This window comes from Nuphar pumila, chromosome 2, assembly GCF_984573655.1.
Source record: "Nuphar pumila chromosome 2, dmNupPumi1.hap1.1, whole genome shotgun sequence".
Classification (NCBI taxonomy): domain Eukaryota; kingdom Viridiplantae; phylum Streptophyta; class Magnoliopsida; order Nymphaeales; family Nymphaeaceae; genus Nuphar; species Nuphar pumila.
The window spans coordinates 23,491,456-23,517,118 of NC_143250.1; the positions used below are offsets into that span (position 1 = coordinate 23,491,456).

The 25,663-nt window shown below is 38.7% G+C and overlaps 1 protein-coding gene across 2 annotated transcripts; it reads left to right on the top strand.

The window, feature by feature from the left end:
- Nucleotides 1-3,769: 3,769 nt before the first annotated feature.
- LOC149845040 (KH domain-containing protein At4g18375-like) lies at nucleotides 3,770-23,539 on the top strand. Of its 2 annotated transcripts, none has more exons than XM_089995460.1 (8): nucleotides 3,770-3,900; nucleotides 4,897-5,479; nucleotides 20,638-21,147; nucleotides 21,261-21,506; nucleotides 21,591-21,842; nucleotides 21,977-22,032; nucleotides 22,119-22,209; nucleotides 23,023-23,539. In XM_089995460.1, the coding sequence occupies exons 2-8, from the start codon at nucleotides 4,898-4,900 to the stop codon at nucleotides 23,152-23,154; spliced, it is 1,869 nt and encodes a 622-aa protein (XP_089851586.1). In that variant the 5' UTR covers nucleotides 3,770-3,900; nucleotide 4,897; the 3' UTR covers nucleotides 23,155-23,539. The 2 variants fall into 2 exon arrangements, with proteins under 2 accessions (XP_089851586.1, XP_089851588.1); XM_089995462.1 differs by having other exon boundaries at nucleotides 21,261-21,500.
- Nucleotides 23,540-25,663: the final 2,124 nt, after the last annotated feature.

Consider the following 25,663-nt stretch of genomic DNA (forward strand, 5'->3'; position numbering starts at 1 on the left):
TGAATGCAGTACATTATTGGTTTTCAAATTTGATTTGTTCTAAAATGATTGATACTGTAAATGCAATTTCAACACTGATTTTATGCAGGTGTTGAGTGCCTAAATAGGAGCATGAATTGAATAAGGTGCTAATTGTACAACTTGGTTTTATTGCAAATTGCTATCGAATTGAATGAAATACTTATTGAATGAGAATCTATATAGATGCATCTAATTGTGTATGACCAATGCCCAGTGATGAACAAATGTTAGAATCTAAAATGTAAAAAATGTGCAATGATGCATGCCTATTGATTGGCATTTGAAATTATGCATCCATGAGCTCGAAAGCAGTATGAATATTTAATTATATTTGTATTGTGAACTGCGTGGACTTAATCAATTAAAAAGGTTAACCATTTGACACTAAACTATTGATGCTTACAAGGAGAGGGTAAGCAATATATATTGGCTTCGTGGATATTATTTTTGAGCACGAATGATTACTCCTCCCTAGCCATGAAGATAGGAGAAGCCTCTACAGTAGACTGCAGGGTGGATGGTTAAAAACTCATGAGTAAAAAAATGATGTATTGGGATGACGGTGTTGGGAGCGCTCTCCCGATATGATTATCCCTCACCTAAGGACTGGTAAAAGGTGTCCAACGAGGTATAATGCCATAATTTATATGAATACACTATCTGCACCATGGCCTTGATCCATGTTATTGCCTTTGTCGTACCCACAGGGCTAAAAAGTGAGAACCTAAATTGATTATACATCTAGATAATCATGACATGCATAATTTAAAAAGAAAATCTAATTAAAGACAATTAAGCCACTCATGTATAAATGATCGCCCGTTCTATAATGGTAAGTGCATGCATATTTAACTGCTCATGCATGTTTAATTATTCATATATGTTTAACTGCTCAAGTATAAAAAAATTTAATTGTGTATGTATAAAAATCGTGTGAGGCATTATAATGAATGCATCTTTGAATTGATGATTGTTGTTTGCATGTATGAGTTGTAGAAATATTCTTTTGCATACTTGTTTTAATTTATAAGTATTAAATAACATTTTCTACCATGCTCTCACGAGTCTAATTCATTTTATAGGGTTTCAAGTAAATCATGAATGCTTGAGTAGCTTCAAGAGCCAACCTTTTTTTTCTCGGGGATAGTTTTGAAAAAATAATTTTGTTATTTTGGATTGAAAAGACTTTGGTGTGAATTTTAAATTATTGAAATTGAATTAAATTTTATTAGTGAATATTATTCACATTTTAATTCAGTTATGATGATTCATGATACTAGGAGTGCATGATTTGTTTTGAAAACTTAAATTCATAGTTTAACTTAGATATTACTATTAATTATTGCTTAATTAATAATTAAATTTGAGAGTCTAAGTAGCTGACAAGATTGAATTGATTTCTTAAACCTCTCTCTCTCTAGACGTCTCTCTCTTCCCTTTTTTCTCTCTCCCTCTCTTCTCTTATCCTCCCTCATGTTCCCCTCTCTCTCCTCTCTGTGATCCATGTGAAGTCAGGCCTCCTTAGGCTGATCCTTCATTCCCTCCAAGGGTCAAAGCCCTTCTTGTACTTGTATCTTCATTGTAGAGTGATCCCTACCCTGAAAATCAACTTAAGAGCCTAGTCAATCATGGTTCTGCTAATGAACCTCCCTTATAAATATGTTTCAGGTATTTATACTACTCCCTGAACCTTTATTATATCTTAAGACCAATCCCTAACATTTTTTAAAGGTGCTCAAGCCATCTAGACCAAGACTACATCCGTAAAAGCAATGCAGTGTTATTTTGTGGGCTATTTTGTCTTCTCTAGCCTTTTGCACATACCTTGACTACACCTGAACATGTAGACCCCTTTAGGACCTTTTTAGACCTGTTATACAATTCCTGAAACTGATCAAGATCTTTAGCTAAGACTACCCACGTTCGGAACCCGAGACACCAAAAGTGTACCCTACTGATTCAGTAGAATGTGTAGAGACTCTTAACACACATCCTTAAGTAACCCAAGAACCCCTGAACCAAGTCCTTTTAGATATAGTCCATAATCCTTACCCAAACCGCTTACCGAACCCAAGCCATGCTTACCTAGCTAGCAGATTGACCCAGTTTGTCCCTGTATCTCCTAACCCCTAACCATGAAAAACCTTAGGACACTTTCTTACAGTGTCAATCAGGTCTCCAAACCCCAAACACATCAGCCACATACTCCAAGGCCCAGGAATTGCATGTATGATCTGCACGCTTCTGTCAAGCCCCAACTGCAATATCCATTTGTTGCTAACAGAGGAATACCCACCAGTCTAAATTACGAACCTTCTATATTTAGATGATCCGAAGAGTGTAACATCCACATCTGACCTTTCTAGTTCTGTGTTAGCACTCTTGATGTGGTCAAGTATTGAACCTCTCCTTCAAATCCATAATCATCATTCCTATTACTCATCCCTTTTTCTAGATATACCCATGGCTTAGGACACAATCAAGGATACAAACAAGATGGCCTTGCACATAATTTCAAAAAAATATGGGTGTCCTAAACAAGGGTTATTTCATCACGTCTCTTCGTGGTTCTAGGATTAGAGTTCCCTTCCAAGCCATTCACTGTATACACATCCTAAAGGCTTCTGGTATGTGTTATAAGGAACAACAGTAGTCTATGAACACCTATTGATATACGGGGGAGCCAAGGGTTCCTAAAATGTGGTAGGGGGATCTTTCGATCTAAGAAATGGGATAAGGTGGCTCAAAAACTTTGCACACACAAAAATTAGAGAGACTCTAGACAAGCTTTCCACAGAAAAACTGTGTAAAACAATGTATGTTTAGTGTGTGCTCTCTCTGATATTATGGATCAAGTCTGTTTTTACATAGGTTCCCACTTATTTTCTCTCTTCCTTTAGGCTGCTTGCTAGCATTGAGAAGGATGTTACCAAAAATATTTCAACATTTTCTATGGGCGTTGACAGACTAGAAAAGGAAACGAGCACTTGTAAAATGGGAAACGGTTGCCTCTCCACAAAACGGGGAGGGGGGATTAGGCATCAGATCTTTGAGACACATCAACACTGCCTTACTAATGAAATGGTTGTGGAAACTATGCCAACCATCACTTGGCGCTGAAAACCCCCAAGTTGTCACGCCTCATTACTGTCAAATATCGGGGCAGGTTGGCGCTGAAAACACCAAGTTGTCACGCCTCATCACAAGATTACAGTAGAAGTCCGTCACGCATCCTGGAACAGGGGATCTTCACTTGGGCAAGCTAGACAAACATTTGCCATTCATATAGCGATGCTGGATCACCACGGCTTGGTGGTTCACATGGAAGGAGCGCAATGCTCGGCTGCACTCGGACTTAAAACAGGAATCCCACCACATCTGCAACCTCATTTTATCAGACATCTTCTTCATGGCTGGGTTGAAATGGGGATTTCACTCTCTTCATTGGCTGCAAGGTTTATTCAACTGTAACCCTCATATATTTCAATCCCTGTGCATCGACCTCTCGTCGAAAACACAAGAACCGTTAACGTTTGCTCAGACCAATGAAATGTTTTCCTATTTCTCAAAAAAAAGAAAACATTCCAAGGGTTGGCCGTTTCTAAAAAGTATAAAAAACCTCAGGTCTCCCCAATTCAGGGTCTAGATCCAGCTTGAATTGATCCTCATAGTCCAGATCCAAGAAACTTGTGAAGCGGATATGGTCCATGGTCCATGGTCCATGGTCCATGGTCCATGGTCCATGGTCCATGGTCCATATGGTGGAGTGGCGGTTGCCCTAGATATTACTTCGGCTCCTCTCTCTCCCCGCACGTTCCCTCCGTTTTGTTCCTCTCTCTCTCTCTCTCTCTCTCTCATCTTCTCCGGTTCCTCCCCGAGGTACGAGCTCTCTCCTTTACTAGCTCTTCTACTTAGCAGCGTTCCTCCGTTTTGTTTCTCGATATGGATGGCATATCGTTTTTCCTTGGAGGTTTTCCTTTCTTTTTAAGCATGTTCACGTAGCTCTTGATGGTCTCTTCTTGGTAGGGTTTTGCTTTTTCAGTTCGCTATTGATTTGGTTGAGGGTTTATGGTTCATCTACTAGCTTTATGATGCGGTTCTTTTTTCCGTTAGGCCCTAGCTACCCTCCCAACCTTCTCTTTTTCTTTTTTCCCTCTTTTGATTGGTTTTTGGGTGCTTACTCTTATACAGGATAAGGGATTTTATGGGTTTGTTATCTTTTCCGGGCTTCTGTTTTCCTTCTCTTCTCATTCATGATTTGGGACGCTGATGTGGTTCTGGTTTTCGGAAGCCTCTCTCTCTTTCTGTGGTTCCTGCTTTCTATTTATTCATTTTCTCTATCTGAAATCATTCCTTGGGCGTTCAATTATGTTAGGTGGCATCATTCTCTTGTTATTATACTTTTCTCACTCAGGGGCTTTATGGTATTCTGTTTCTCTAGGAAACTCTTACTTGCAAAATCTTGTCCGTTTTCTTTGGTTATTCTTCTCATTTACTGGCAGAGATAGATTTTTTTTTCTTTTTATGCATTTCTTTGTGCAATCTGGGTTTCTTTCAGCTATCTGTAAATTCCTTTTTTGTGTACACCTGTGTTTGATTACATTCTGCTGTTTTTTGTAAATTTCCTTGTTCGAATATTATATTTCACCTATCTTTCTCTCTCCCCCCCCCCCCCCCCCCCCCCAAAAAAAAAAAAAAAGAATCATGTTTGAGCTCTACTTGTAAGCTAGGTGACTCTGTTACACTTTGTGCACATCTGACTACACAGTTGTGGTAATTTCTGTAGAATTTTTCTTGCAAATTAAATGTGTTTCCTCCCTCATGGATCCACTACATCCATGTTTTTGCTATTTTTCTTGTCTATGTGTGCCACAGAATGGGTGAGACAGGAAAGAGATCAAACCCACAAAAGGATGGTGCATCAGATGGTGAGGGTAAATATCAAAAACGAAGAATTGGAAACAAAGAAGGGTCATCTGATGGAGAATTGGTTGTCTATAGGATCTTATGCCCTGATAATGTCATTGGAAGCGTGATTGGTAAGGGTGGTAAAGTGATAAACTCCATAAGGCAGGAAAGTAGGGCAAAAATAAAGGTAGTTGACCCCTTTCCTGGTGCAAATGAGAGGGTCATTACGATTTATTGCTATGTCAAGGAGAAAAAGGAAAAGCACATGGATGACGATGATATGGAGATCCTCTGCCCTGCTCAAGATGGTGTTCTGAAGGTGCATTGTGCGATAGTTAGCGCATTGGAAGCGGCAGGGGATTCTGATAAGAAGCAGAAAGTGACAGCACACTTGCTTGTGCCAGCCAGTCAGGCTGCAAATGTAATTGGGAAAAGTGGAACTACTATAAAGAAGCTGAGGAGCAAGACTGGTACCAACATTAAAGTTACTCCAAAGGATGCCAACGACATTACCCATTCCTGTGCAATGGGTTTTGATAACTTTGTTCAGGTAAGCGCCATTATATTTTACACCATAGATTACATCATGCACCTCCATTCTCTCTTAATTGATGGTGTATATGTAATACATATTTCTTAACTTCTTTCTATTTAAGGAATCTGGTTAACTTTGCCATGTGTCCTGAAGTAGTATTAAAGTAGAAATATATACAATGATGTCACACATTAACGTATGCTAACATATCACGTGATCAGGCAGTTTACACATTTTATGATTGTAACACCCTCAAAATTTTAATCTTAATTATTGTTCAAATATTGAAATTTCGAGACCTTTTTTTTACAAGTATAAGTAAATCAGATCTTATAATGCAAAAACGATTTTAAAAAAAGGTTAAGACTTTGGGCAGGGTTACACTAAAGATAACAATCAAATCAAAATGTACGGTATATACATAAGACTGAAATATGAAGACTTTTAATTTTATTTCAAATCAGAGTATAAAAACAATAGTTCGGTCTCTATATGATCAAGTACTTAAAATGAAAGATCATGTCTACCAAGATCACAAGGTAAAAGTGGACCCTCGAGGATGTAGCTCGACTTCGCTCCAACTACTTATAATACTTTACCTACATTATTTGTCTCTTATAAAACAGGGTCAGACTCTAAAGCAACTCAAAATCAAACTTAAAGAAAGCATATAAAGCATTTAAAGGTAAAGACATGATATATTATTCATCAATCGTCAAGTAATAAACAAGCGAACAATGTCCTATGAGTCATTCATTTAAAGCATTTGAACATAAAGCATTTCATCACTTAATATCCTATTCAACCTTAACTCACATAATAAAACATAATATACATGCATTCAAGTCATACAAGTCATCACACACACACACACACACATATATATATATATGTATTTAAGACATTCATATAATTGTATCATTTTTATATGCATTCATAGTTCTTATAAATAATAAGTCAAATAACATTTGACAATTCCAGCGTCAAACAACACACATACCTTCTAAGTAATTTAGTTAAATATTCATGATACACATCAATCATGATACATGAATGTGATATATTCACTTAGAGAATCATAATGCAATCATTTGCAATGAAACTACCTAGGCGTGATGTATCATTTACCTAATAAGTCAAAACTAGTCATTTGTAGGAGTGATGTGTCATTCATTTATACGCTAACATAAGCATCATGATTATAACTTCATATCAAAATCTAAAATCAATATGAATCTGATTCTCACATTTGAGTTCAATATATAATCATGCTATAACAGAAAAGCCAAATCTATAGATTCATAATTGACTATCCCAATCAACTTAGAAAATCATCACAATTCATCATAATATTTTATTTAATCATATAAATATTTACAAGATCCACGCCGGATCGCCTGGTTTGAGAAATTTACAACCTCACAAGGAGTTACCACCCTAGATAGATGGTTTGCCTGGTCTTAGACAATGCACTTCCTCACAGGAATATACTATCTTCCTAGGCTACTTGCTCTTGGACAATGCACTTCTTCACAGAGACTTACCGCTCTAGCCGGATTAGCTGATCTGGTCATGCACACCCTCACAGAGAACCTTTGAGAACAATTCTTCAACGGGTACTATATTCAGTGAAAACTATTGTAATGCATGTATCAATACAATTGACCACTCTTAGGGTCGATAGCCATCAACATGAGCACAAATATGTATACAATCAATATGCATCACATTATACATCATTTCATATGACACTTAAATCATAAAATCATGCATTTAACCAATAAGATTGCATGAACCATAGTTCACTATTGAACTTAAACATTTATCACATGCATTCATAATTTTATATTATGTGGCATTTAAAATCATATCATACAGAAGTATATTATCCTACACATCATATCATCGTCCTATGTCACAGAGATTCAGCTAGCAGGGTGCCGCATCCGCGTCGACGCGACTCGACGCGGGTGCGGTCAACCCGATCCTGGGTGCGTTGACCGCACCCAAGATCATTTCAGTCCATTTTTGTTTGGATTTTTTTTTTAAAAATTTCCCTACGAAATTGGCTGCAGAATTTAAAAAAAACATTTCTGGACATCTGCTTGCTGCTGCTGCTCTTGTTTTATAAAGGGGCACTTGTGTCCACAACATCTGACGAGCTTTGTTGGCATCCCATGCTATTCCTGCCTCTAAACAATTAATTCACAGCGTTGGAAAACATACTGTTAACTTGGAAATGATGATCCATCTTCCTCAAAAATTAAAACCAAAATTCAAGAGCCTTTTGAAGTCTTTATGCTTCAACCAACCAAATCCTTTTTTGTCAAGGATTTTCTCTCTCCATAATAAATGATAATGATGGTGGTAGAGTAGAGCCTTGGTGGTTATTAGTATTCACTTTTCTCCTGACGAGGTGCTCTAGCCGTAGCCTTGTGTAGACCTCTCTTTTCCACATGTCAAATCCAATAAATCTCTTTTAGCTGTCATCTGTGTGCAACTGTATATAAAATGAAATTTGAAGAACCCTAGGCAATGGCGTGGCAGTGGCGTCGTAGGCCTCGTGAAGACTCTCTCTCCAACAAACCACGTCAAACCTTTCACTTATATTTTTTTCGTGAAGACCAAGGAGTTTCAGACATGATTGAATCATGACAGTCAGCAGAACGCAACTGGCTGGGTCGATCAGATTGCCAATCCTTTCGGTTCATCAATTTTGTCTCGTTGAGCTAAAGTACACAACAAGCAGAACGTGGGTAACAAGTCTTCACCCCGACTCATATATATATATATATATATATATATATATATATATATATATATATATATATATATATATATATTTGCCCCTGCCGCACCCCCGCACTCGGTTTTTTTGGAAGTGTCGAATCCCCGCACCCGCTCTCGCACCCATGTGACAGTCATCGTCAAAAGGAACATTATATTTTGTAAATTGAACTTCAAAACATGCGTAAACAAAACATGAGTTCTATGCATGCATACGTGGAGATGCACATTTCATAATACGAAACAACTAAACCTCAACATACGTGACTCCTACATAGTTTGAGTTATTCACACAGGATTCAAGTCATATATGCATTGTTTCACCACATGAATCAATACACCAAGCAAGCATTTCATGCATAATGTCTCATACATAATGTGTGTGTATATATATATATATATATATATATATATATATATATATATATATATATATATAAGCATTCACACAAATCATGGTTCGTTCATGAGAGCACATGATGTATTAGTCCATGCATAACGGTTTTGCATAATCCTATAATGAACATGATACTATCGCTCATGCTTTCGTGCATGATTACACAATTATTATTTCACATTAGCATTCAATATGGTCATGTCAAACACATCGATTTATGCAACATTCATTCACACAAAGCATGCTTTAACATGTACTTGCAACAAATACACTCCATATTCCGCTATCTAAAATCACGACGAGCATGATCTCTGAACTACGTCAAGAAAATCACTTCTATTCCTATACATTCAAATCATTCTCAGCATGATCTATGAACTACAATCAGAACAGTTCTAGATATCCACAATTAAGTGGTGTTGTGTTAGCAGAAAAGTGTTGCATACAATAAAAATAAATTTATTGGGTGATGCATTTGCACCATGTACTTATTATGGGCATTTACCCGATTTGCATTTCGCATTGCATTGCATTCAATGCACATTGGCTTATAGCTGTTTTGATACTTAGCGTAAGTATTACATTTTTAGTACATCCTACACTCAAATCGGTTAAACATATAGGCAATCATAGCACTCCTAAATATCCACAAGTACGTGCGGTGTGTGCGCATAACTTTAATTGCAATTCAGTTAAGTATGTAGTACAACATCATGCTCTCGCAATTAGTGTCTAAACATGCTCTCTACAAGTTCTGTTAAGAAAACTTATTTTAATAATGTAAAGAACAATAAATCGAAACCCAAAAGACCAAGGGGTTTTGAAATCCGCAAAGATTGCTCAAGCAATGATGCACTGAACACCTAGTGTGCGGTCGAAAATACCAAAAGCTCTAAAAATATGAATTCCCCCCAAAATCCAGAAAGATAGGGTGAACCACTAATAACTATTAACTGTTGAACAGAAAACACTGCATACAACAGTATCTCCATCTCACCAAATTTGGTTACTGCAAAACATAGATTAAATATTTTAAATAGTACTTTTGATTAAAATAATCAAAATGCCTTTTGGTTAAAAATTAAAATTTTTAACTTGCTAAATTCATCTAGTAAATTTTAAAATTCAATGATATCATACCAATATTTTACAAAATTCTTAAAAACATGTTTTTGATCAAAAGTAATATAATTGATTGTTAAATATCTAAAATATTTTTAAATACCAATTTTACTCTTGTTAACCAGAAATGAGTAATTGAGCATTTAAACACCAATAAATAATATTTAACATATAAAAACACATTTCTAACTTGAAGCTAAAGATGAATTATTTATTTATTAATAATATCCAAAATTTATAGGTTTTACAGTGATAGTCAATGTGTGATAGTCAATGTCCTTAGTTTGTGGAAAAGATGAAGAATTACGGTAATCTTTGCATGTAAGAACAAGAACAGTGATTAGAAAAAAAAACACCTAGCTGATTGTGAGTACAACTTCTTCTTTGAGCTAAAACTTAAGTTGTTGAAGCCCCATTTGATGTACACAAAATAACTAAAAATTAATAATTATCTGTGGTGAACATCATATTTCATATGGGAACCGCCACTTGGATATGGCTATTTTCGTGGTCATTATTAAGAATACAATATATTGCAACCGAATTTCTGTACTAAAATGTATTATCTGTGTGACAAGGAACATGTGATCCTAGTAGACCTTGTTTTATAAGTTACAATCAATAAAAAAAATGGTAAAATTTTAAAATAGTACCTATTTTTTTGGCTTTATTCAACAATATATCTAACTTTTTCAAAAAGATATCCAACTTTGGTCTCAATGGATATCTCATCTGAAACAACCATCCAAATTCTAGTTAGTTTCAGAAAGTACTTTTTAATTCTTATCGTGCTAGAAAATCTCCTACTCCCTCTTCCTGCTTACCGCCGACTACCCTCTTCCTCAAATGCCACTAAGGCTCTTCATCACCTTTACAAGATTGATAGCATTTTCATTTTGATTGGATTGAATTTTTTTTTGAGTTCGTTTCTTCTTTCCATTGCCCAATCACCAGAGTTTTCTTTTGCACTAATCTTTCCATATGACAACTTGGAAATCCTTCCCTTCTTGAAATATATTTGTCCCAATTTTTGCTGATGATTCCCGAACCGTTTCTCCAATCCTTTTGTGATGGCTCCGTGCATATATAGTTGGGCTTAGTCTAGAAGCAGACACCATTTTGGAGCACTTGACATCACACTTTGTTGTGTCCCCCTAGCAATGTTGTCTCATGGAGTGTTATGGTTGGATTCAGTCCTCAGATCGAAAGCACCTCTGGCCATCATCATCCTTCTATCTATGCATAGGAATTTCTCAAATGCGAGGTGGCCTCAAGGAATCCGATATAAATCAAGAAGGAAACGGTGAATGCATGAGAACCTGAGACCACAGATGAGTCTGAGAACCATGTCATTTTAAAGAGCCTCAAGCAAATGGTACTAAATTTTGCTCCACTAGGTTTTTCCAACAAAGGAAAAAGAATCGCTCTATTTATTGTGGGATTTATTCTGTTAGCGTAATTGAGCAGGATGGCAATAAGTCTTTAAAGTATAATATATCAATCAATGTCATCTATTCTTTAAAGTATAATATATCAATCAATGTCATCTATTCTTTCTTTTCTAGACAAATATTTGGTGGTTTCCTCTAGCTTGCATTATTATGGGTCATTCCCTCGAGTAAACAAGAGAGAAGTGGCTTCATTAGTGTGAAATATTACACATTTGAAAGTATTCCTATTTGCATGTTCAAAGAGTACATTCAGTGGAAGCTTTTTGTTAGTCTCAGAGAATTAAAGGCCAGAGTAAGTTATTATATTTTAATGTATCTAGTAAATCAACATGGCACATCACCATAGTGATCCCAGGTATTTAGCCACAACTGGGGTTGAGTTAAATTTTACGTCCGGCTGTTTACTAATCAGCCAGACTTAAAATTTAACTCAACCCCAGTTGTGGCTAAATACCTGGATCACTATGGTGATGTGCCATGTTGGTTTACTAGATAGAGCCACAGACATATCTAAACAAATTGGTCCTTGTGGATATTGACATATCAGTCAGATTTCATAGTCTCTTTTATGATCGAATCTATTTTTGTTCATTTTTAGGGCAAAAAATAAAAAAATGATCTTTTTATATATTTAATATATATATATAGCATGAGTGTTTTTATATTGTTATATATTCACATATATGGCTTGAAACTCCATGACCCCCTCAACCCTAAGGAGCCTCTTGCTTTTTTTTCAGAAAGGGGGCACTCACATGGGAACTCAAACTCAGGATAGGGGGGGCCTTGTTACGCAAACCGCGAGCAAGAAACAACTGAAGGAAACAATAAACAAGAGAGAAAAGAAAAGGAAAGAAAAGAAAGAATTTATACAAGGCAAGGGCGACAACCCTAAACCTAAACAAGTCGGGTATGATCCATAAGAAATCGGGTCTCAGCGGGACCCGCGTCGGGGGAGCCCCCGGACCCCCCTTTCTGCAAGGGCAAAAACTCTGAATCAGGCTCCACAACTCATCAGACCTCCCTATCGATGAGCCCAGACCTTGACCACAAAACTCGAATACTCTTTGAACCAGCAGGAAACCATGAAAAACACAACTAGTTCCAGTAAAAAAGGTAACACCCACCAAGACAATCCTCCTCAATGGTGGTTGTATATTGACAGTGTCATCACTTTACCATTAGAATAACAAAATCCATTTCCCAACAATGAGAGTTGACCCTTAACTCATCAAGTGTCGACCTTCAGGAGAACTGACACTGGAAAATCAACTAGGAGGAGTCGACCCTCAGAACAGACGTAACTTAAAGCCATAAGAGGAGTCGACTCTCCCAACCTAGGAGTCGACCCTTGACTCAATAAAACCATCAAACACAAACAAAGGAGTCGACCTACCCAACATAAGGGTCGACTCTCAACTAAGAATGTAATACTAAACATAAACCAAGAGGAGTCAACATATAATACCAAAAGCCAAGAGGAGTTGACTCTCCCTACTTAGGAGTCGACCCTCAAGTGCGCCATGCACTAAGCACACAAACTCATGCTATCTCTGCCTACATGCATGAATATTTTATTAAATCTTTTCATTTAATTGTTGCATTATATGTTATGCATCACACACATTTATGGTTACGATCCTGTTTACAACTAAGAGGGCACCAGTTCCTCAATACTACGGGCATCAACGGGCCATGCAAGGGATGTTCATTCATTCCTTTCATTTATAAAATCCCAAATAGTCACCATGATGCTTGCACCGGAATTCGAGACCCTTCGTCAAGACATCCTTCTTCCTGGGACTCAAAGTTCGGGACCTTATCCCTCTCCCTGTAGTCAATGTAGTGCATTACTAGGCATACTGCAACAACTCCAACTCCGCCTCGCGTATCGGAGTCTAGTGTCCTCTAAGCCTCATGGTGGGGGACGAATCCCTTAGATCCAAATGACAGGAGCTCATAAAAAATCTCACATGAGGTTGGTGCATACTTGTTTTGGTTCAAGGCACAAGAAAACCCGATGAACTTAAATAATCATTCAGTGTAGTTTGTTATTAAAGTAATAATTCATTATGCTTCATATAGTACCCTCTTGGTACCACAAGCTAATGCTCACACAAGCCACATTCAAGGTCAACACCCGCAAACATGTTTTTGCAACAAGTTACTTCTAAGGTCATCACCCTAGAATTCAACTGTACGTATGCATACCCTTTTCTTCTCATTGGTATTATTATCCTTGTAATACTCATAACTGGAAATAATGGGACCCCACATCTCAATGCAACTCACAACACTTAATATGAATCTATTGAACAAAATGGGTCCCTCTTAGACCACCCAAAATCACATTAGTGCCTTATTGCACAAAGATTGCTAAAAAACAATAAATATTGGTACTGCAAATCCATACACAACTATTTCAGATTTGACTCATCGAATTCCAGGCTTAAGACCCCATACCCGAAGTCAAAACACCAAGAAAACCACATTCTGGTGTCTCTGGAGTCGACTTTTCTGAGCCCAGGGGTTGACTCATCTGTTTAGGAGAACTCTCAATACTCAGGACTCGACTCTTTGCCTGCAGGGGTCGACTCTACAAGGGTCGACTCTTATATTTCAAGAGTCGACTCTTTATTCCTAGGAGTTGACTCCCCATGTGCAGGGGTCAACTCTTTATGAAATAAGGGTCGACCCTAGCACTACAGGAGTTGACTCCCTATATAGAGGGGTTGACCCTCTGCCTGCAGGAGTCTACTCTTTGATTACAAGGGTCGACCCTCTGTACCCCGAAACACATAATAGAGTTATGAAAATGAGGTGTCAACCCTTGATTTGTAGGGGTCGACCCTCAGGGACAGAACATGTACATCCGTGAAGGAGTCAACTCCTGATTTGCAGGAGTCAATCCCAAACAGGGCTGAACCAAAATCTCGGTGTAAAAAGAACAAATTTTCAACAAAAATTCATAGATTCTTGTCATAAACAAGAGGTAAACAATTGCAACATGCATTTTCTATGACAAACAAACTCGAACTTGGCATTCAAAGCTCAAACCCACATAACCACACATTATGTTTTTCAAAACACCATTTTCTAAATATACCACAATCATGGGCATGCAACATTTCTGAAAAACTTCCAATTTAAACAAGATTTGTCAACTTCATAAGACCAGGTAGCATATCACAAATTTCTCAGCAGAAATCATTAATGATGCACACATTAACTCACTTTCCAAACATGCCAAAAATTCACCTACCCTAGCATGGTTTCAAACAAAACACTATCTACATGCCCCTAGAGTTTCATGGAGTAAGAGGATCACACTTTGATAATCACAAGAAAACCAAAAAAATCCACCAAACTACGAGCTATCGACACCCAAGTTCAAACTGCAAATCTAATGAAGTTCTGAATAAACGTCCTCCACCAAAAACAACTCCTCACCTATGTCACATGGGTGCGGGGGTGCGGCACTTTCAAAAACCTTGGGTGCGGGGGTGTGGCAAAATAAATAAATATATCTATATATATTATATAATTTTTAAGTTTTATCCGTTAACAACATTAACACTAATGAAATAAAAAACAATTATCACAATATCATCAAATCAATTCACGTATTAGCTCTAGCGTTACTACGGTTATCCGAGTAGCAGGTACCATCAAACAAACTATAATTGATTTAACGAGCCATTCGTAGTTTCACAGTCTGAATTAGTTCATACTTACACATGCATGGCTTAATCTTTGAGATAAGCATATGGCTACTGGCAGGATCAACCAGGTAGCATCCCTCGTAAACGTCGCAGCACTAGCCTAAAGGCTGTGCAACTGCGAAGCGTCATCCGTCGATTCCGACATTGAAAATATCAGTGCAGGAAGGAGAGTCATTTCGGCTCCCCACCTGAGCTGACACATACCGAACATCCGAAAGCCCACATAGAGGCAAGGGAACCAACAACAACACGCTGCAGTGTGGCCTACCAGACCGCATGTCCAAGCCCTCTGCTAAGTTGCACAAGGAACCTTGCAGTTGAGCTGTTAGCACCGAGTAGGGACACGATTCTGCTGCGGCAAAGGGAAAGCAAACACAGAGACCAAAGAAGCACAAGTCGTGCACACAACCATGTGCACGATGGACATGTTGAGAAGCCGAGCACCCAAGCACATCGTGGCAAATTAACACCGCTCGCAGGCACGACGACGTCGGGCCCCTCCCTGACATTTTAAGAGGGAGAGAGGGAAGACAGAGAGGAGAGGAGGAGAGCAGAGTGAGTCAGAAAGGAGAGGAGGAGAGCTGAGGGAGTCGGGGGCATACCTGGAGAGGTTCGACGGAGCGGTCAGCATCGGGGTCCGGCAGAGAGGTTCGGCTTCAGGAGGAGAGGAAGGGAGGATTAGGGCAAAAAAATTTGCCCTAATCCTCCCCTTCACAACCCTTTTCATCGGGGATTTTTTTGGTCTAAAAACTGAACAAAAATGACCTTGGGTGCGTTGACCACACCCAGGATCGGGTTGACCGCATTGGGTGCCGCACACGCACCCGCGTTGCGTCGCATTGACGCGGGTGCAAACCCTGGTTGGCCGAATCCCTGTGACATAGCTCCTCACCCATGAGGAATCGAACACCCACAAGACGAATTCGCTATACGAGAGTCCCCAAAACCGATTCTATGGGATGCAACTACTACACCTCAACTAAAATGTGATGAGTGTGAGGGAATCAAGTGGAAATCTGAGTGACAGTGTGGTTTGGTGAGGGAGATGAGAAAACAAGTGAGATGAGAGAGAGTGAGAAGAGAGAGACAAGATGAGAGAGATGGTATGCGTAATCAAGAAAGCGAGATATTAGATTAGGTTTAATAAAACCCTTTTAACCCTACTCGTTTTTCTCTTAACACATGCCAACACAACCAAGTCATTGGGGGCTGAGCTGTCCATTTTAATGACAACTGCACCTTACAAAGTTACTAAAATGCCCTTGTAGTTGGGTTAATTTCCCAGCCTATCCTTCCTATACCAAAACTATTAATTATAATCTTATTTACCAAACAACCATTACCCATTAAAACCAAGATCTTTTAAGAAAATACCTAACCTATCCCTTTCTAATTTAGTCCATTTTTCTAAAATTTCTGGGTACGCCCCTTGCCCGAAAATTATGATTCTGCCCCTTATCAAATCAGATCCGATCCAAACCCTATTTCGACGACTTGGTCGAGTTAAGGGTGGTTCTAGGGATAGGGAAGGAGGTCTGAAAAGAGGTTGGGACATTAGGGTAGGTACTGGGAGATGGATCTACGTGAAACAATTCAAGCACTCAACACTTACCAAATTGATAAGCTTGGCTGACCTGTTTTTTGGAGTTCTAAATTGAATTGAAGGCAAGGGTGAAGGTCAGCTCAAGAATTTCTACTGAGGGTTCAAGGATGTAGCTAGAGGTGCAAGATTAAGGGAAAGGTGTTGGAAGTCTCAGAGAATCATTTCTGCCCCGAAGAGTAGACCCCAGAATTAAAAAAATTGGTTAGATTTTCTGGTGTAGCTATTGGGTAATTTCGATTTTACGGTTGTAGTTAGATTCGGTTGGGAAACAATTAAATAGGGCTTTAGGAAGTGAGATCAGCTAGGTATACCTCTGATAAACCTCTGGGAATACCAACAAGAGGTTGGACCAGAAAAACCATGGCCGGAGAGCAACACCACGTTGGATCCTCGGAACAAGCATCGCCTCCAGTTAGCACCTAGGGGCTAGAAGGGCTTGGGCCCTTACATTGATTCGACCAACCTTACAGAGAAGGGTTTGGACCATGGTTACCAGTCGAGGAAGCGATACGGGAAGCGGAAGCAGGAAGCGTGGCACTTTCAAAATTTTAGGAAGCAGGAAACGTGAGACGATTTAAAAGCGAATCAAGAATCGTCTAGGAAGCGAACCGGAAGCGAGGGGGAAGCAAAAAAATAAAAATAAAAATACAAAAAAGAAAAAAGAAAAAAAGGGGGAAACACGCTTCCCATAAAAGGGAAATGCACTTCCCATAAATCGAAAGCACACTTCCCAAAAAAACAGCGCTTCGGAATAGCACGCTTCCTCACTAGGCTAGGCACTTTCGGTAACTCTAGTTTGAACTCACGTCCAAGGGAGAGAAGAGAGACATTAGAGAGGGGAGAGAGAGAGAAGGGGTTGGCTAGAGAGAGAGAGAGAGAGTCGGTTCATAAATCCATAATTGCATAAACCGAAACAAGGAGACCCTAGGCCTCTATTTATAGTACTTGGCCTGGGTTTCGGTCCAGCTCAAATAAAAAAATTAAAATCTAACCGATTCACCCCATGCACCCTCCAACAGTCAAAACTAGATCCTAACTGGGACTGAGTACTAGACTAGGAAGGGAGACTTATTGGAGTCCCCCCTAACTAGATCCTAACTAGATCTAAGACCTACCAAAAAGAAATAATTAAAAACTAGGAACATTGACTTTGTTGGACCCTAGACACTTTTTAAGAAAGTGTGGTAAATAGGCAAGAAGGTGGGATGTCCCATCCTTCCCTTTTGGAAATGAGGAAAGGGGGGGTGCTCCCCTTGTTTTTGGAAAGTAGGGGCGCCCCTTACTTTCTTTTTCCTTTATAGCTTCCTCTTTCCAAGTTGGCACCCCCATGGGTCCACTTGCTTGACCTGACCTCCTTCCAAGTTGGCGCCCACTCATGGCTCACTTGCTTTACTTGACCTCCTTCCAAGTTGTCACCCACCCATGGCCCACTTGCCTTCCTTCTCCATTCCTTTGGTGTGGACATGTGTCCATTAATGGGGTCGTTATCTCAATGCTCGAAACTCCATAGGAAGTTGAGAGATGTCTTGAGGAGTCTTCACTCATGAGCTGTCACCTAAACTGCCATATTAGCATATGTGGGTCTCACGTTGATCGGGCTGTCCACCTCAGCACTGGATCTTGGATGCCATTTGGATTTGGATCCCTTATTGGGCTTGGAGCTTTAGCTGGAGTTGGGTCAGGGACACCTGCTGGCTCTTGACCCGTACAGGCAGAACTCACTAATTTAAAAATAAATGGAACACGAACTAACATCCAAACCCAAAAGCGTGCTACACCCACTCCATTGGAGCAAGAACTAGAAAACATCAAATCTAACTAAAATCAAAAGAACATCAAAATAAATTGGGGCCAATTTCGGGCCGTAACAACTTCCAACCTCTTGCTCACACCTAGGTTCAACTTGGATGTCTATTTGATAGTGGGATAAATTTCACTTACTGCATGCAGATAGACAAATACATGCACCACCCAAGAAATTAACCAGATTTTTTTTTAAAATTCTGGAACCAACATCATAGCCTTTCTCGTACCTATTCATAACTAAAGACCTATGAAACATGCATGGTTCATCCATTCAATATACTACTTGGTCATTGTGATTTTCAAGAGTATGGTCTTCAAATTAATGTTTGCTAGTGTAGATATCTCTAGGTCAAAATAACCCCCCACATTTTGAAAATATTGCAGTATTTTCATTTCAATTTCAAAATGGATATGTTATCACTTTTTCCACACTTGGATTTAGTCCTTTACAATGATATTTTGAGGGTTCTAGCATGAGTCATCCTAATACTACTGGGATATGAAATTTCTTATCTTTATAATTGTTTTTTATAAGAGTTAGTGGGACATTTCTTAGAGAAACAAAATATTGGAAAATCATCTGTGGATATTTGCTTTAAGCAGCAATATCAAAATCATATAAACATGTATTCACAACTGAGCTTTTTGTAGAGCACTTTTTTGGTTCTCACCTGTCTTGAAGACATGGGGATTCCTCATCATACCAGCCGTTGCATAGTCAATTCTTTTTCTGAGTTAAGGTAAATCATGGCTGTTTACTGCTTTATGGCTTGTTTGGTTAAGGAGGGACTTCTGTCTCAAAAGTTCTTCCATTGATTATGATGTTGTGTTGGCCTACTTGCAGTGAAAGTCGATGTTTTCATCTTGCGTGACTGGTTGGACTTCTCATTTTGTTGTTGGGGACTTCCTAGACTATGATGTATTTCTATTGTTTGCACTAGTCAGTTCTTATATTTGTGTTTAATATTACGGTTCAAACATTCTTGTATATTTTATTTCTATCAAATTCCTATGAGTCTATGACCTTGCTGGAATAACAAATTGATGTTTCATTAATGTTTTTTATTGACGAGGCTGTAGTAAAGGTCCTTCATGATCATTCACTGCAAGATTGGTTGCAATGTGTTTCTGTTCTCACTGATTATTTTTTATGTTCTTATCTAATATTTTGGGTCTTTGATGTTCTTTTATTTTTGTAAATATGTGGTACATTTTATTCATGTAAAATCACTCCAGCCCTTCTAAAATAACAAATTGATTTAAATTTATCCTGGCTTTTTTATGTTGGTAAATACAGAGAGACACCTTTTCTGTTCATCAATCAAAATGCTATTTTTGCCCATGGGATCATCCCAAATGCAGAAACTTGTATGTTTTCTGTATTTTCTGACCCTTGTTTTCCTGCTGGGCCATGTGGAGAATTTCTGATGCCATGGTTCTTTTAGTTGAGAGCCGGAAACCAATATTTCTTCTGTTGTCAGTTTTGATAATTGTTCTTTACGATGAATGTGTAGGTCTTTTGTGATGACACTATTGGAGTGTCAGGTGTGGTTTGGCATGTTGAGTGCGAAGCTTGGCTCAAACTATGGATGTAATTAAGTGATGCTCCATTAGTATGTTATAAGGACTGCTTTATTGATTTGTAACATTAACAAGGGCATTATAAAAAAAATCGTTGCTTCTAGGTATTTGAACTGTAAAACTTTAATGTAGATATCACTGTAGTAGAAAGTGCTAGGCTAGGCATTGGCAACCAAGTTCCCTGGATGTGTGCACGTAGGATAGGCATAGCCTAGGTGAGAACTTAGTAAGGGATCCTAAAATTCAAAATTTTCTGATAATGTAATGACGTGAATACTAGAACATAGTAATAATTAAATGCACAATGACATTAGATTCGTAATGAGAACTCAGATACACATTTGTCTACTTCAAATTATCAGTCTACCTGGATGAGGGTTGGGTGATATTGGCGAGGTTTGTGATGATTGGGTGATTCAGTAGTCTCCTAGTTTTGCCACGGGGCTAAGGTTTCTAGCTTGCTTTTGGAAACATACGTTTTGCAACTTATATTGTACCACATTCCTATATATGATCTGGTAAAACCTATGATCAATAATCTGGAAGTAAATAGTGAGGCTATTGAGATGCCCTGTTGTAAACCTAATATTGGGAAATATTTGTATGAAAATTGTGCATCTGTTTTCTTGCAGCCCAAGTATCTATTGTACTCGTAAATTTTCATTTTCCTTGCTTCTTCACATGATATGCTTCTGTGACATCAGATTATGGGGGAACATGAGGCTGTGAAGAAGGCTCTCTATGCAGTATCAGCTATCCTGTACAAGTTCTCACCAAAAGAGGAGATCTCACTGGATACTGGTATTCCAGAAATTACTGAAATTGCCCCCATTATTATCCCATCGGATGTGCCTATTTATGCTAGTGGTGGCTTTTATCCCAGTGCTGATCCTCTTGTCCACCCACCAAGATCTATTGCACCAGTAGTTGGTGCTGCACCACACTTATCAGACCTGCATGGATATGTTGCGGATGCAGGGAGCCAGTGGCCCCTCTATTGTTCTTCTGTTCCTGTTGTTTCTGGATATGGTGGTTCTGCTCACTCTGAGGAGTTAGTAATCCGAGTGCTATGCCCATCTGATAAGATTGGTCGTGTCATTGGCAAAGGTGGGAGCTCCATCAAAAGTGTGAGACAGGCAACTGGTGCTCGTATTGATGTTGATGACCTCAAGGGAAACTGTGATGAGTGTGTCATCACTGTGAATGCTACGGAGGTTGGGAAACATTTCACTGGCTTTTGGTGCTGCTTTTTTTCTTCTAATTGTTTCTTGCTTTTTCTTTCGGGGAGGCCATGTGGTTCACATATCAGGTATATGACATGTTGCAGTCTGTTGATGATGTCAAATCTGTTGCGGTCGAAGCTGTTTTGCTGTTGCAAGGCAAGATCAATGATCACTCAGATGATGATGAGAGTGTTTCCATGCGAATGCTTGTTCCATCTAAGGTCATTGGTTGTCTTATTGGCAAGGGCGGGTCCATTATAAATGAGATACGCAAGAAAACAAAGGCTGATATCCGTATCTCAAAAGGCGAGAAGCCAAAATGTGCTTCTGATGATGAGGAACTGGTTGAGGTTTGACTTCTTTTATTTACTTTTCTGTGTATTTTTTTAATATCAAATTTTCCCTCGAGAAAATCACCAGTTTTTTATCTTTAGGTTTCTGGTGAAGTTGGCAGCGTAAGAGATGCCCTTAGTCAGATTGTTTTAAGGCTAAGAGTTGATGTGCTCAAAGATAAGGATGGTGATCGTCCGGCTTCTGAGACTCCTCTTTATCCTGGCAGTCTTCCTACACTTTCGACCTTCCCAACTGTGCCATCTGCAGCCCCATTGAGTTATGACACAAGGCTCGATTCTGGGAGTGGGCTAGGCATGCTTTCTTCTTCTCTTCATGGATATGGGTCGTATGAGGTAATATAACCTTTCTAGGAATTATTCTATCCTTAATTTCCTCTTTAAATTTAATTTTCGTTTGAAATTTTATGTTATTTTACATGAAATGAAATCATTGTTCTCATTGAGGATTTTTTGGATCTACTGTGAAGGTTGGTGACAATGGTTATGGATCACTTTCATCATATACATCTAAACCTTATGGAGGGTGGGTCTCTTTTGATCAGTAAATTGATTGGTTACTGCTTTCCCACTATTTCATATCTTCATGCCGTCACTGGACATGCATTGCAGGCTATCCTCTAGTTCAGAGATGGTTATTCCTGGAAGCGCAATTGGTAAAGTGATGGGCAAAGGTGGTGCAAATATTGGCAATATTCGCAAGGTAGGTGTCGTCATCATCTTAGCATTTGTTTCTGCACAAAGATATCTGTTTCTGTTTGTTTCATTTCAAACCTTAGTCCATTACATTCTCACTTATTATTGTGGAATGCCACTTTTTTCCTTTTCTCTTGATGATGTGCATTTGCTTGCATCCATTTAACGTCTGTCCATAATCCTCTTCACAAGATCTTATGTGTGTGTGTGTTCTTATGTGTGTATGCATGTGTTGGCAGTTTCAAATAACTGTTGGTGTTGGAACGTCTATAGCAGCCCATTTATTTGCTTTTGTAGTTAGTGTTCTTGTAGTTGAACTTTCAACTTGATGTCAGTCTTCGACTTGAAGTCCTCATGATTGGGATGTCCATAGATAATAAATGTCTTATTTTGGTTTCATCATCATCATTGCAATCCATACCTTGAACTATTTCTAGTTTCCTTCTCTTCTCTTTTTATGGACAATAATGAACTGAGCATGTTTCATTTCAAGATGTGCTAAACATTTTGTTCTCCCTAATTTCGAAATTAAGCATACTGGTCTTAAGAAAGTATTTGGATGCAAGAAAAAGGTTATGTATATGTTTGAGATTCTCTGTGTTCTCTTGGTGGTGATTTTGTGAGTGCACTTGAGACTGTCCTAAACTCCTAGGAGGTGTGTGGTCATGACTCATGATTTTACAAGCAAGACAAATTTTAGTGACCTTAGGTTTTTAATGGTCTCAAAATTATTATGGTAATGTGGTCAGAAGCATCTTTTGTTTTCCCTTCTTAAGTTGCTTACCTAATATTAATTGTGCTAATACTGTTGGTTTTCCAGATCTCTGGGGCAGTGATAGAAATTGTTGAGTCCAAGACTTCTCGTTCGGATCGCATAGCACAAATATCTGGTACACCAGAGCAGAAGCGCACAGCTGAGAACTTGCTCCAGGCATTCATAATGGCCACTTAAACTGTCGTGGAAGCTCCTTGGATTGAAGTGGTTACCTTGTCATGGATCACTAGTTATCTTTCTCTAGGGTTTCCTCTGTTTTATCTGCCTTAGGTTTTTGCTTTTTCTTTTCATGAAAGGGTAGATCCTTTAGATATGTCTGATCATATTGGTGCCCTTTTATTTCCTTCTCCCTTGACTACCAAGATGGAGGATCATAGCTGACACTTTTAGGGGTTTTTCTTTCCATGTTGGACGTACTTTCTCTCCATCAGATGTCTTAGAAATCAGAATCATTCTTCCTGCATGGTGGCTTTGTTTCTGTTACTCCAAAGTGGTACGTGTCATTGCTGCTCTGATTTTTCACCAAGTTCTTAATTGATGTTCATGTGAAACTTTACTCTTATTTTCACGCTGTGCTTGCCACTCATAGTTTATGTACTCTTTCCATAGTAATCAGTGCTTTGCTTTACCTTGCATATAGGTTCCTTCAACATGTGGAAAATTGTGTACTGATTGGCAAATGGTAATTTCTGGTTCGGGGCATGATATTTTCAATATGCCCGAGAGGATTAGATTCCATTAGCAAATATAATGTGCACTAAAAACTACTTGTACACCTCTCCCCTGGCTCCCCATGTTCATGATTCAAAGGTCGCAAGAATATTTTTTTGGTTTCTTGGTCTCAAAATGGTGCCTTTAGATCGCTGATGATAGTGCTTCTAAACCAAGCTGCTTGCTTTTTGTAGTTCAAGAAGCTTGTGTTTTATCAACCGGTATATAGTATGTAGTGCTCAGAGTTGCTCTATCCGATGTTTATATTGAAATTTGACTGCTGAATTGCCTTTGCCCATCTCAATTTATTGCTTTCCCTGATTCTCTGTCAGATGTTTATACAAACCTCAACCATCAACCTGTGCTTGGTGTTCAACTTTCCTCCTCTTGTTCTGAACTTCAAACTCCCTGATCACTGTTTTTTGTCAATTTGTGTCTCTTCGACTCAAGCGTATCCCCTCTGAATTTGTTCATCAAAATCTAGAATGTCATGCTTAGAGCATTAAATACCACAACCACTTCTTGGAGCAAACTCCTGAGTTTCAGTGCAATAACTGGTCACGTCATTCATTCAGTTAAAGATGAGATATTATTGGGTAGATTTATAATGGATCATGTCTAGTAGGGTCCCTTATGGAAGTTTTGTTGAGAAGATCACATTGTTTCTGTTTTTACAAGTGGATGTTGCTATGAAAGTAAAACATGATTTGCAGTACAGGATAAGCTACCGCCCTTGGAATAGCTCTAGGGTGGTCGCATGATGTCTTCTTATGGTTTGCGTTGCAAAAATATACTATAACATGCAGGTGGAAACCTGAGCTTTGTGCATGTTGTACATTGTTGCTAGAAACAACAGGAGAGTGAGTCGAACAGAAGTATAATCGGGGTACTTAACTGTCTTGTTATTAGACTTGGTAAACTGGATATTGCTTAGTCTTGGTGCATCTTAGTTTTGTATATTTTGATTTGATCGTGTTCATTTCTCAATTCTTGAGTTGAGTTGAAACGTGAATGTAACCTGGATAAAAAAAAGAAACGTGAATGTAACCTGACGTAACTTGGACAGAGTTGAGCATGGCACTTCTGTAGTTTAAAACAGTCATTCTTTTTTGGCAAAATCGAGAGTTGGTGGCAAATGCTGCTGGTGGCGTCCTCTGGATGGCTGGGCTGTCAAACTTTATTTGCCCAAACATTGTTTATTCTGTTTCTAGATGACAGCATACCGTATGATCTCTTACGAGAGAGAGAGGTGCATGTTGTGCTGACAGCACATGGCTCTAGAATGACGTAAAAAAGGACGACGGGTGGGTGGGGCATGGCGTATGTTGTTGGTTTAGTTTCACGTGAGAGTGCAACAATGTACTATGGTCTCTGTGTCTTCTGTGCAGTTTTTTATTTGAGTTTGCCAAATTATGAGGTGCGTGTGCGGACTAAAGTTTTTAAAGGCCTTAGACGTGGTGGTTCTGTGATTACGTGCTGTTAATTATTATTATAAAAGGTTGGGATTTTCAGATCATTAAAAGGATACGTGAACTGTGATTCTGAACAGACCAGTCTATTTCTTTTAAGACTTTAAATAAAAATTAAAACCTTAAACTATGTCTACGCTGCCATTAAGATCAGGTAATTGTTTTCCTGTGTGAGCTTGCATTTCACGATAAAAAGGGTTTAGGGATTTAAGTGAAATATGGGTATAAGTGGAAACTCAGATTCTGAGAGGTTGAAAGTTTAAATTTAGCATTAGTTGGATAATAGAAATTTAAGTTGTGTACCAGGAAATTCGTTGTGATTAATGTAGAAAGGCTAGTTATATTCGTGATAATTTGTAATTTTTTGACCATTTGTCTTCTTCCCCCCTGAAATCCTGTTATTTAATTTGGGAGGGTTGTGTATGTTCGCCCCTGATGATTCACTGAATCTCACGTCCGTGTTCGGGGGATCGAATGAGTGCCACGTATTCATGCACATGGGGTTC

What these genes read in the sequence shown, in the direction of transcription:
- LOC149845040 (XM_089995460.1), top strand. Translation starts at nt 4,898, where the DNA reads ATGGGTGAGACAGGAAAGAGATCAAACCCACAAAAGGATGGTGCATCA. An exon ending in GTTTTGATAACTTTGTTCAG is followed by an intron (nt 5,480 to 20,637) that starts GTAAGCGCCATT and finishes CTGTGACATCAG; the next exon opens with ATTATGGGGGAACATGAGGC. An exon ending in ACATCTAAACCTTATGGAGG is followed by an intron (nt 22,033 to 22,118) that starts GTGGGTCTCTTT and finishes CATGCATTGCAG; the next exon opens with GCTATCCTCTAGTTCAGAGA.